The sequence below is a fragment of the Mya arenaria genome, chromosome 9, assembly GCF_026914265.1.
Source record: "Mya arenaria isolate MELC-2E11 chromosome 9, ASM2691426v1".
Lineage (NCBI taxonomy): Eukaryota > Metazoa > Mollusca > Bivalvia > Myida > Myidae > Mya > Mya arenaria.
Genome location: NC_069130.1, coordinates 38,107,818 through 38,120,105, shown reverse-complemented (window position 1 = coordinate 38,120,105; position 12,288 = coordinate 38,107,818). Strand labels below are relative to the sequence as shown.

The window sequence follows — 12,288 nt, the reverse complement described above, 5'->3', positions numbered from 1 at the left end:
GAAGGCCATGGGTTCAGGCATTGTTGAGTTATCACTCTGACAACCTTTTACCATTCAAAATCACTGTGACCTTGACCTTTGGCTCTATGAATCCTTAAATCAATAAGGGTGATCTACTGGTCAGGCTTAACATCCATGTCAAGTTAAGTGATCATAGGTTCAGGCATTGTTGAGAAATCAGTGGGGGAAGATTTGTTAACATTTTTGCGTTAAAGGTTACTGTGACATTGACCTTGGCCTGATGACCCCCAAAGTCAATAGGGGTCATCTACTGGGCAGGCCCAACCTTCATGTCAAGTTTGATGACCATAGGTCCAAATATTGTCGAGTTTGCTTTCAAGGTCACTGTGACCTTGACCTTTGACCCCTAAAATCAATAGGGGTCATCTACTGGTCAGGCCCAACCTCCATGTCAAGTTTGAGGGCCATGGGTGCAGGCATTGTTGAGTTATCACTTGGACAACCTTTTATCATTCAATGTCACTGTGACCTTGACCTTTGGCCCAATGACCCCTAAAATTAATAGGGACAATCTTCTGGCCAGGCTCAATCTCCAAATCAAGTTTGAGGGCCATGGGTGCAGGCATTGTTGAGTTATCACTCGGACAACCTTTTACCATTTCAGGTCACTGTGACCTTGACCTTTGGCCAGATGACTCCCAAAAACCATAGGGGTCATCTCCTGGTCAGGCCAATTCTCCAAGTCAAATTTGAGGGCCATGGGTGCAGGCATTGTTGAGTTATCACTTGGACAACCTTTTATCATTCAATGTCACTGTGACCTTGACCTTTGGCCCAATGACCCCTAAAATTAATAGGGACAATCTTCTGGCCAGGCTCAATCTCCAAATCAAGTTTGAGGGCCATGGGTGCAGGCATTGTTGAGTTATCAATCGGACAACCTTTTACCATTCAAGGTCACTGTGACCTTGACCTTTGGCCCAATGACCCCCAAAAACAATAGGGGTCATCTACTGGTCAGGTCCAACCTCCAAGTCAAGTTTGAGGGCCATGGGTGCAGGCATTGTTGAGTTATCACATGAACAACCTTTTACCATTAAAGGTCACTGTGACCTTGACCTTTGACCCATTGAGCCCAAAAAACAATAGGGGTCAGCTACTGGTCAGGCCCAACCTCCAAGTCAAGTTTGAGGGCCATGGGTGCAGGCATTGTCACGTTATCACTCGGACAACCTTTTACCATTCAAGGTCACTGTGACCTTGACCTTTGGCCTGATGACCCTCAAAAACAATAGGGGTCAACTACTGGTCAGGCCCAACCTCCAAGTCAAGTTTTAGGGCCATGGGTGCAGGCATTGTCACGTTATCACTCGGACAACCTTTTACCATTCAAGGACACTGTGACCTTGACCTTTGGCCTGATGACCCCCAAAAACAATAGGGGTCACCTACTGGTCTGGCCCAACCTCCATGTCAAGTTTGAGGGCCATGGGTGCAGGCATTGTCACGTTATCACTCGGACAACCTTTTACCATTCAAGGTCACTGTGACCTTGACCTTTGGCCTAATGACCCCCAAAAACAATAGGGTTCAACTACTGGTCAGGCCCAACCTCCATGTCAAGTTTGAGGGCCATGGGTGCAGGCATTGTTGAGTTATCACTCGGACAAGCTTTGGTCTACCGACGGACCGACCGACCGACCGACCGACCGACATACCGACATGCCTGTGCAAAGCAATATACCCCACTTCTTCGAAGGGGGGCATAATAATAATAACACCAACAACACATATTTTTAAAACTACGCATTATACAAAAACAATAAAACATTTTCTTACAACAACAATAACAATAACAATACCACCAATTATAAAACTAAAATTTTCTCCATATTTATCTTGGTCGGATTGTATCCCCGAGAGTGAATTGTTACACCATCGTAAATGTTAAACCATATCAGGCAAGCTCAGAACAGAACTATCTTTAAACCAAAGCTCTTCTAGCACTGCGTTATTCACTGCTTGCCCGAAATTTAGCCATTGAAAGCATTGGAAATACTTTTACCAGTACATCTGTCTATGTCAACACAGCTCACGACAACAAACACAAACCCATCGACCTTTACTATGCAGACACCAGCTATTATGGTGCCAACAAGAACCAATACTATTCCTTCTTATACCACTAATACCCGTACAGCAACAACATAAAAACAACAAAAAACTATCTCTACAACAACCGCCACTGTGCCTACAACTGCAGCAAACTAACAGCAGCAACAACAACAACAACAACAACAACAACAGAAACGACAACAACATAATCAACGATTCTGACTACATTTATACGCATACATGTATATCAACAAAATATATCGGCAGTACTGGAAAATAGCAATTTTTGACATATGTGACTCAGTTGTAAAATGTACATTTTTTTGTTAAAAAGTATGCAATTTCTGATCTGTGAAGAATGTGATTTCATGGTACATAAAAAACCGGCTTTGATCACAAATTTCCCAGGAGCTGTGACATATATGTTCGAAATGTGTGACAAATGAGATTTTATTTTTCCAAGCTGTGAAGAATAGGGTCCTATTTTTCCCAGGTGGGAAGAATATGATCTGGGAAAAATAAGGTATATATGCAAAAAGCTACAGAAACATGCTCAGTAGCAAAAAGTTTAAACATAAACCCGGTTTAGTGGCAATGAGCAACGCCAAAGACATAGAACACAAATTCACAAACAAGAAACATAGAACAGTGCATAAATACTATATATATATATATATATATATATATATATATATATATATATATATATATATATATATATATATAGTATTTATGCACTGCAATTGGTATGTTTATCTAGAATTGTTAGGTACCGCCTTGGATCGGTCAGTAAAATGTAAATTTACTGGGGGGTTGAACCAGTTTATGTGCACAAATCTCACTTTTATCCCAACAATTCTTAATAAAGATAAAATGCAAAAGATAAATCTTATCAAGTCTTACAAGGTTAAATGAGAACAACATTTGTACAAAAATAAATTGTAACAAATCAATGCATAAGTAAGTTACAGCCCGGACATGAGCATTTGTAATATGACCTTTAAATGTCTCGTGTGACCTTAACCTTTGAGTTATGGACCCAGGTCAAGGTCACTGCAAATAGTCTCAATGAAGACAACATTTGTACCAAGTTGTACCAAGTTATATGGTAATGCATCAATGCATAAGTAAGTTATAGCGCGGACTCGAGCATGGATTCTCTGACCTTTAAATGGCTACAAATGAGTAAGCCCGGACACGACATGTTTCGGAAAGACAGACAGGCAGACGGACGAAGTGCATTCCTATAATCCCCTCCCCACTCCGTGGCGGGGGATTAAAAATAGTCCAGCAAATTGTAGATGATAAAACAGCTAGGATTAACACAACTAAACAAAACTACTAAGCTATTACTTAGTTGTTCAGAGTACTTCCAGAGTACAAAATATTTAAATAGTTGCAAAGGGTCTATCTTATCGACGAGCGTAAGACAAAATATCCTAAGATCAAGAATGTCAGTCAAATATCATGTCAGTGTTTCAAATTAAATTGAAAAGTTTGCTTGCAAAATGAATTAAACGATGTATGAACTAACAAATACAATTCTCAATTTTGAAATTAATATTAGGTACATCTAAACAGAAATATTGACTGTCCAAATTCAAATACACCTACCCCAGGCATGTATTCCATAACTAGTATCAAACATTGTTCCTCCGATATGCAGCCGTAGTACTGAACTATTCGCTCATGAGGAAAGAAACGTAACGAACTTATCTCATTTTTTAGGGCTTTAACCTCCTGAAAATATTATAGAAGGAAAACGGTGTCACTGCTGCGGTATTGATGTTGAATTAACCGTGAACAAGTCCTACTTTGTAGAAAAATGTTCTCATACTTTGTAAAAAATCATTTAAAGTATCGAGTACGTTATTATATGTTAACTATGCAGTATTCCAAAAAAAAAAACCCACACACTTACCCTAGAGACTTCATCGTTGATAGTGACCAGTTTGACCTCCTTGCATGCTAGCTCACGCCCTGTGTCACGGTCAAGACACAAATACACCTCCCCGAATGATCCCTTACCCAGCATTTTGCCTTTAACCCGGTCTCTCGGGACCTGGGGTACTGAAACTACCACGGAAGAGAAATAAAGCATTGAAACAAACGTTTATGACTTACATAAAATCGAAGCTCTTAAAGCGTTGAATGGCTTTCGGCCTGCAACGTTTTGTGAGTATAGCCTTGTAATTGTAAAACATATAGGTCACTTGAAATGTGGAATACGCCAAATAGTTGCTTATAAGGTATGGAGTAATTTCCAATATCATTCAAAACATTATCTGGAACTTTGGTTTCATTAACAATGTACTGCCACGGATAAAGCACTAAGGACTCTTTAATAAAATCTTCGCTAAACTTCGAACTTAACTTATGCGTATTTAATTTATAACCAGCTAGGGTAAGCCAGCTAAACCAAATGCATCCCGATAAAATGCATTGGACATATTAATAAGATTAATGTTTAAGGCTTCTTTCTACAACGCAAAATACCTCTGGATCGAATCACCAACATACTTATTATTCCCTGTATGTTTGATGTACATGTATCTGAATAATGCCCTCAACATCTGTGACTCGTGGACAAAATAAACAGATCATAATTGATCAGTTTTTTTTAATGCTACATGCTCACGATTTTGGACTGACTTTTTAATACTGAGAGAAACTGAGAAATGTTCACATACTTTCCGTTTCATTCGGCATTACACGCCAATGACACAAATTGTAGCAGGTCAATAGCAATTTTATTTGAATGGTAAAAGTGTATAATATTTAATTAGTAATGGTTAAAAGGTTGTTAGTATATACTTACACAACAGAATGGTTTTATGCGACACACGATTTACAAACACAAGTAAAAACTAACAACCTCAATAAAAAAAATGTATTAGCCGATTTAAGCAATTTAAAACATAGAAAATACACCTATGAGTGAACTACAATCACCAAACAAGAGGCCCATGAGAGCATATGCTCTACTGGCGGCATAGCTCTTGTGGTCATTTTAAATCCAGAGCATGTATGGGTAATAGGCAACAAACATATAGTTCACGTTTTTTGTTTGGGTAAGCTAAAAACGTTGCACGTTCAACATCTAAGACAGAAAGTGTTGTAAACAGATAAATTGCATGAACTATTTTAATATGTGCCAGGTAAAGGTCATCTGAGAAAAAAATATATTTGCTTTCAAAACTCGACTCATGGTCAAAATTTAATTTCGGTGTTTTAAACATAAAAAAGTTGGTAAAAGGCCAAAGTCAAGTTCATCCGAGGACAGCATTGATGCTCGTTTGCAAAACTTTACATATGGTCCAAACTTCATTGCTGTAGCTTTAAAATTGAAACGTAGGTCAAAAAGGGTGGGGCCAGCTTTTGCCTCAGGGGCATAATTTCAACTATTTTGCTAGACGGTCATCATATGATGCTCCACAACAAATATCAAAGGTATGAGCCATGTGGTTTGAAACAAGAAGATTTTAAAAAATATTTCTTAAATAAGTCTCTAGGAAACTTGTGAACCCGGGGCAGTGCCAGTTTTGATCCCAGGGGCATAATTTGAACAACCATGGTAGCTGACCACTTAATTATGCCTTATTTAAAATAGCAAGGGTCTGCATAACTGTTTCAGACAAAAAGATTTTCGGAGAGTAAAAAAAAGCAACAACTTCACAACCAAAAGCAAGTTGTGTCCCTCTAATACTAGACTTCACTTTACATGTAAACTTGGCTAAAAATAGACTTGGCTCAATATAGACTTGGGTAAAAATAGACTTAGCTAAAAATATCTTATTTTTTTTATACTTTCAAGGCCCAGAATCTAGGCATGCATGGGCGGATCTGGCTGATTTTCGAAAGGATCAGAGCTCTGATGGATATCTAAATGCTGTAAGTTTCATTGAGATACAATCAAAACTGAAGACTGTATCGTGTTCACAGGCAATGGTTTACAGACGCACGGGCGCACATACTACGTACACATTACAATCGCATAAGCCTTTGGCCAGTAGAGCTAAAAACTGATTGTGGTATAAAATGAAGGATTAGAATTTCATTTAAAACATTATGAATTGATATTTTACGCCTAATTAGCATTTAATTGCATTAAAATATGATCCAAATTTTTTCCGGGTTTTAAGGACTTTCCGGGGAAGAAACTTGAGATGAACTACATTCTATTCTTAAATACAATGTACATGTAGATATTATCGGTCCTCGGCCGAAGCAAAATCTAAACACAGGTATATAATACATGTATTTATTTGATCCAGTTCGCATTTTTTTTGAAATCATTTGCGGATTCTTCTTTTTATATTGCGTTCTATTAAAAATGCTTTTTGTAAAATTTTAACTGCATAATATTACGCAAAACGCAGTTAATTCGAACTACCGCATAACATAAATTGAAACTCAACACAGCGCTATTAATAGCAAGCTAATTAATATGCAGAACGCAGTCCGTTGCTATTAGAGCAGATTGCTTTCTAGGTATTTTCGATGTGAATGCTAACGTAAATTAGGTCGTTGACCACTGTAGTTCTAACCGCGCTGGTGTTGATACCCCTATGCGCTTTAATTTGCCAAAAGTTAAAAATGTTATGTCGATCTGCTGATGTGATGTCCGAAATACGGTTATAAAAGTATGCAGGCCTAGCAGCCTACAGCCTAATAATACCCCCGCTCGCCCAAGTGTCAGAAATACTGCCTGGTAGGAACAATTAAAGAAATCAAGTGTTGATTATGTAGATACGATCTGCCATTTAATTTTGAAATCAAATCATGAATAAAGAATATATGGACCAGACACAAATTATACTCAATAAGGCCTATACAGCAAAACTGAAAAGGTTCAGAAGGTTGCTATGACGTTGAATTTGAAGATAGGGACACAGGTCTTGTGCGCAGCACGTCCCCTTTCTATGTGGCAAATTTTAGCAATTATTCTTCAATCAAACCATGAATGCCACAGATATGGGTAAGACACGAGATATCACATGCAAGGCTTATTTTGCAGAATATATTTAGGCCAGAAGGCCGCTCTTACATTGACCATCAAGGTAGGGACACCGATCTCGTGCGTGACCCATCCCCACATGTAATAAATAAATTTAGGATCAGAAAATGAATGAGAAAGATATAGGTCGGGCTTAAACAGGACGGACTGATGGACAGAAAGACCGACGGACGTGACGACAAGCGTGATTGATTCCTATTCGTCCATCAAGTCCATAATGTCCTTTGGGCCTACGGCCCTCAGACCATTATGGATATCTTCGGGCGATTATTGCATAATGGCGAACAGAAAGAAATCATTAATCTCTAATTATGAAAAGTTTACAAAAAAAGTACTAAACACAGTTATTCCTCTATAGTTATTTTCACCATAAGTTTTTCCCTTTTCATGAATCAGTATAACGAACCTATCAAACCGTGTTTGTGAGAAATACCCAATTTCAAACGGCTTATAAAACAAAATAAGAAGACAATACGGGTTCCATAAATGAACAATTCATGTATATGCATATCTGGACCACCTTTTATGATAAGTATTTAATTGGGAAATAACTTTTAATAAAAACTAAGAAGTTATTAGTGAATTTTAACATTGCATTGAATCAGTAAGCCTCGTGTATATCTATACAATCAACTACAACCTCACAGATAAAAAAAGGAATAATAACAGTACAGTTTAAAAGTAAGAAATTATATGTTAGTAGTCTTGATATTGGTACAACCTTTAAACATATTCTAAAGCAACTTTCATTTTTAAACCTTTACTCATTTAACTTATTATATTAAACATCGGGGTAAAATCGACTCTTTACCTTTCTTCAACACCTCCTGTTCATTCACATCGATGATCTCCAAGGCGGCGACTTGCAGCTGATAACAAAATCAATAACATAAATAAATCATAATTCAAAGTTTACTTCACAAAATGTAATGTAATGCTAATTTTGTACATGCTTTGTGTGCTCTGACGTTGGGTTAAGACATCAGCGCGGGCCACACTCTTAAATGTTATTTCATTGCTTTATACAATTTAGAAGGTATATATCACTGCCTAATTTGAATAACCAGTGGGATATATCAAGTAAAAAGACCCAAATATAACTAAAAAAATAAGTACAATATTAAGGACAACCGTAACGAGGTTTAATCTCGTTTATTTCCGTACAATCTCGGATTTCATGCTGCTTGAATAGGGGAATTCTTGATCTAAAAATAATTCAAGGTTATTTTTCTGCGATATTTTTTTTTCAAAATAGTATATGATCAACATATAATTTCTACACGGACGCAGAGATATACACTTACATTAATGTGTTAATCTATTCAACTGAACTTGTTTTCCCCTTTTTCATTGCCACTGTAAACAATGACGCGCGAATTACGATTTGTAAAACAAAGGAATGAATTCACGCATGAATTTCAAATGTAATGGCTCAAAGCACCATAGTTTTAATGAGTTTAAGCGTGACTCATTATGTTCTTTATTATACTCCAATTTAATACTAGTTTATTTAGTTGTATCGCCCTATAATTGAAAAAAAAATATTTTAGATTTATGACTTTAATGTATGAAATTGACAATTATCCAAAACCTTCTTGCCGTATATGAAATGTATGTTTTATATTACTTGTCCTATAATTGTCATATTTACATCGGTCCTGTGTATCATCGGTATCAATACCAAATGTATCCCTATTGCATCTCTGCTGACCCGTTAGGGCGTGAAATCTATTATTTACCGTACTTAAATGCATATGTGGATTTTTTTGGCGTATTTTAGATATGAAATGCAAAATATTTCTTTCAATGCAAAGCTGAAGCACGTTTACAGAATAATACAGCTATACAATTTTGGCCAGGGTTTAATATTTCTGCCTACCTTACTGCGCAAAACAAGGTCAATGTGTTTTGGCAAAAAGTAACAAACCTCTGATAAGAATGCTAATTTTGACTATAAATACAAAGAACGATTAGTTTTTTGTTGAACTTGCATTTTACAGAAATGTTTCAATATTCTTAAAAATGTCTATGAAATGTTTATCATAAAGGTCTATTCTGGTGTTGTATGAAGATTGTGTTCGTTAATTCGTATCCATGTTAAAAAGAGCGCCAAAGAGCAAACGCAAACGTGTCTGTTTTTTGTTTTGTTTTTTTATACTTGGTGAGTACCTACATTTATATTGGAACAGTACCTTAATATGAAAAACCCATAAGCGTTTTTCTGATCTCGATCGGGTTATTTACGATTTTTAATCAATAAAGGCGCTAGCCTTAGATACAAGTTCCAAAGAACACCATACTCTGGTAAGTATTTCAAATGCTACTATCATTGTTGTTCATGTTTAAATGTCCATAAATGTTACGCGGGGGAATAACGTCCATGCTTGCCACATTTACAGCATACTGGTATAGTCTGCACGTTTTGTAATTAAATCGTCAAATTTTAAATGACAAAAAACAAAACAAGCTATTATTAATACACTTAACAAAACATGAGGCAATAATTTGAATAGGATACATACAAATAATAACGAATTAAAACTGTTCCATATTTAGGTACTCCGTGGACAAAAATGGCAGTCCTTTACTGTGCGGTTAATAACGTACTTTTCATGCAGATTGGTAGTATCTTGAAAAATACCATTTATATCAACCAGTTGGTCTTGCATTCTAATATGCCGATGGAAAATTTTGTAGTTGTGAGGCAAGTCTAACTAAAAATATTTCAAAAAATAGTGCCGAAAGTGTTCCGATTTAGGTACTCAACCAGTACAAGGGATTTTACTTGAGGATTATTTAATCCATATTTATGCGCCTTGCTAAACATGTGTATGTTGTCACTGGTAGCATGTGTACAAAGTTTAATATAATTAATTTTTAATTATCATTAAAAATTTGGCATGACTTTTTCAAATTGCAGAAGGACATTATTCGACACTTGTTAGTGCATTGCTACAAATGTGTCCATCATAACATGTTCACACACTTTCATTTGATTATCTTGAACGGTTATTTAGTTATGTTGAGAATTAACTTATTATCAGTGCTATCTGCATTATTACAAAATTGTCACTTGTAACATTTGTATATAAGATTCAACGTATATTATATGTTTTGGCAAATTTTAGAGGCTTTTGTACGACAACGACAACAAGGCTGTTAATGATACTACAATTACTCGATCATTTTTCGAGGCATACTTTTCAGCACTTACTTCGTACAATAAGCCTAACAAATAGGAATGGCAGTTCACGAAAGTACATTCAAACTAAATATTCAATACGGTACTGTTTATGATGATTAAATAGACATAAACTACAGAGAATGTTGTTGTTTTCAAATTTCACCTCCAATGTACACGTGCACACAACAACCTTAGAACAGTCTTGTTTGCTTACTTCTTCAACAAACATGCCGTCGGAACACAATGTCATGTACAAAAGTGGTGTTTTGGGTGTGTTTTCATGTATGCGATACCTCTTGGGATAATTATGTGTCTACGGTTAGTTTGTCCTATATCATGTCATACCTGATTAAGCTGTTCAACGGCGTGTTGTGCCTTGGGTCGATATGCTTGTTCATTTGTGTCATATATCATGTAAAGTCATACATGGAATCAGTTCCAGGGAGTGTCGTGCATCGGGTCGGTATTCTTGTTCAGTGTTTTTCCTAGGGTTGGTACATTGTAGGCTAGTTCAGTTGTCTCTGATATGTACAGTCATACCTGTTTAATCTGTTCCACGACGTGTTGTACCTAGGATCGGTAGGCTAGTTCAGTTGTGTCATCTATTGTGTAAAGTCATAACTGTTTAATATGTTCCACGGCGTGTTGTACCTAGGATCGGTAGGCTAGTTCAGTTGTGTCATCTATTGTGTAAAGTCATAACTGTTTAATATGTTCCACGGCGTGTTGTTCCTAGGGTCGGTAAGTTAGTTCAGTTGTGTCATCTATTATGTAAAGTCATACCTGTTTAATCTGCTCCACGGCTTGTTGTGCCTAGGGTCGGTAGGCTTGTTCAATTGTCTCTGCTATCATGTAAAGTCATACCTGTTTAATCTGCTCCACGGCATGTTGTGCCTAGGTTCGGTAGGCTAGTTCAGTTGTGTCCTCTATCATGTAAAGTCATACCTGTTTAATATGTTCCAAGGCATGTTGTGCCTAGGGTCGGTAGGCTAGTTCAGTTGTCTCTGCTATCATGTAAAGTAATGTTGGGAATCCGACAGAAAAATTACCATCGATAATCGGTTTCTGAAACCGATCAATGATCGATAATTTATCGATTTCATCATTATCTTATCTTTGGTCATCATATTTAAGGCATGTATACAGGTTTAAGTACATGCACCATGCCAGTCTTAAGCACCAATGTTCCTCTTACAATAGTGTTTAAATTACATTTTTTATTCAGAAGGCAACTATTCTTTAGTGTTTACAATTTACTATTACTGGACATGAGACCACAGGATTTAATGTTTACCTTACATTTAATAGTGTATACATGTGCAAAAAAAAATACAAAGAAACATATCAATTTCTTTTTAATAATTAGTAACAAGACCTGTCACAGAGACAGCGCGCTCGACTATTCCGCCGCTTTTCGGTGTATGGATTGAAATGTTTAGGCGAAACATGCATGGATCACTGTTAGATTAGATTTCAATGCAATACATGATGTGCTGATATATTTACATAAATTGAATGGAAAATATTTGAGGTGGTACGCAAACTTTAACGTAAATTCTAAGTCGAAAAAGGGGCATAATTTTGTCAAAATGTTTGATAGAGTTACCGCCTCCTGTGTACAGGCTGGGGGGCATGATGGTGAACAAGCGTTCAAATCCAGATGTCAATGGACTTTGAAAATATTTGAGGTGGTACGCAAACTTTAACGTAAATTCTAAGTAGAAAAAGGGGTATAATTTTGTCAAAATGCTTGATAGAATTACCTCCTCCTGTGTAAAAGTTGGGGGCATGATGGTGAACAAGTGTGCAAAGTTTCAAAGCCATATGTCAATGGACTTCGAAAATATTTGAGGTGGTACATAAACTCTTACAAAAACTTTAACATAAGTGGTTACGCCGACGCTTGGGTGACTAGGATAGCTCTCCTTATTCTTCGAATGGTCGAGCTAAAAAGTAATACACGCAGGTGAAAATCCTATATGTTTTACAAGAACATTTTTTTCAGAAAACT

The 12,288-nt window shown here is 36.7% G+C and overlaps 1 protein-coding gene across 1 annotated transcript in view; it reads right to left on the bottom strand.

The window, feature by feature from the left end:
- LOC128202919 (mitogen-activated protein kinase kinase kinase 3-like) overlaps positions 1 to 12,288 on the bottom strand; it is a 60,585-nt gene that overhangs the window by 12,840 nt on the left and 35,457 nt on the right. The window contains exons 5-7 of the mRNA XM_052904097.1: positions 7,905 to 7,962; positions 3,998 to 4,152; positions 3,691 to 3,816 (exon numbers count right to left, since the gene is read on the bottom strand). Coding sequence (XP_052760057.1) covers positions 3,691 to 3,816; positions 3,998 to 4,152; positions 7,905 to 7,962 — 339 coding nt within the window. The remainder of the gene's footprint in view (positions 1 to 3,690; positions 3,817 to 3,997; positions 4,153 to 7,904; positions 7,963 to 12,288) is intronic.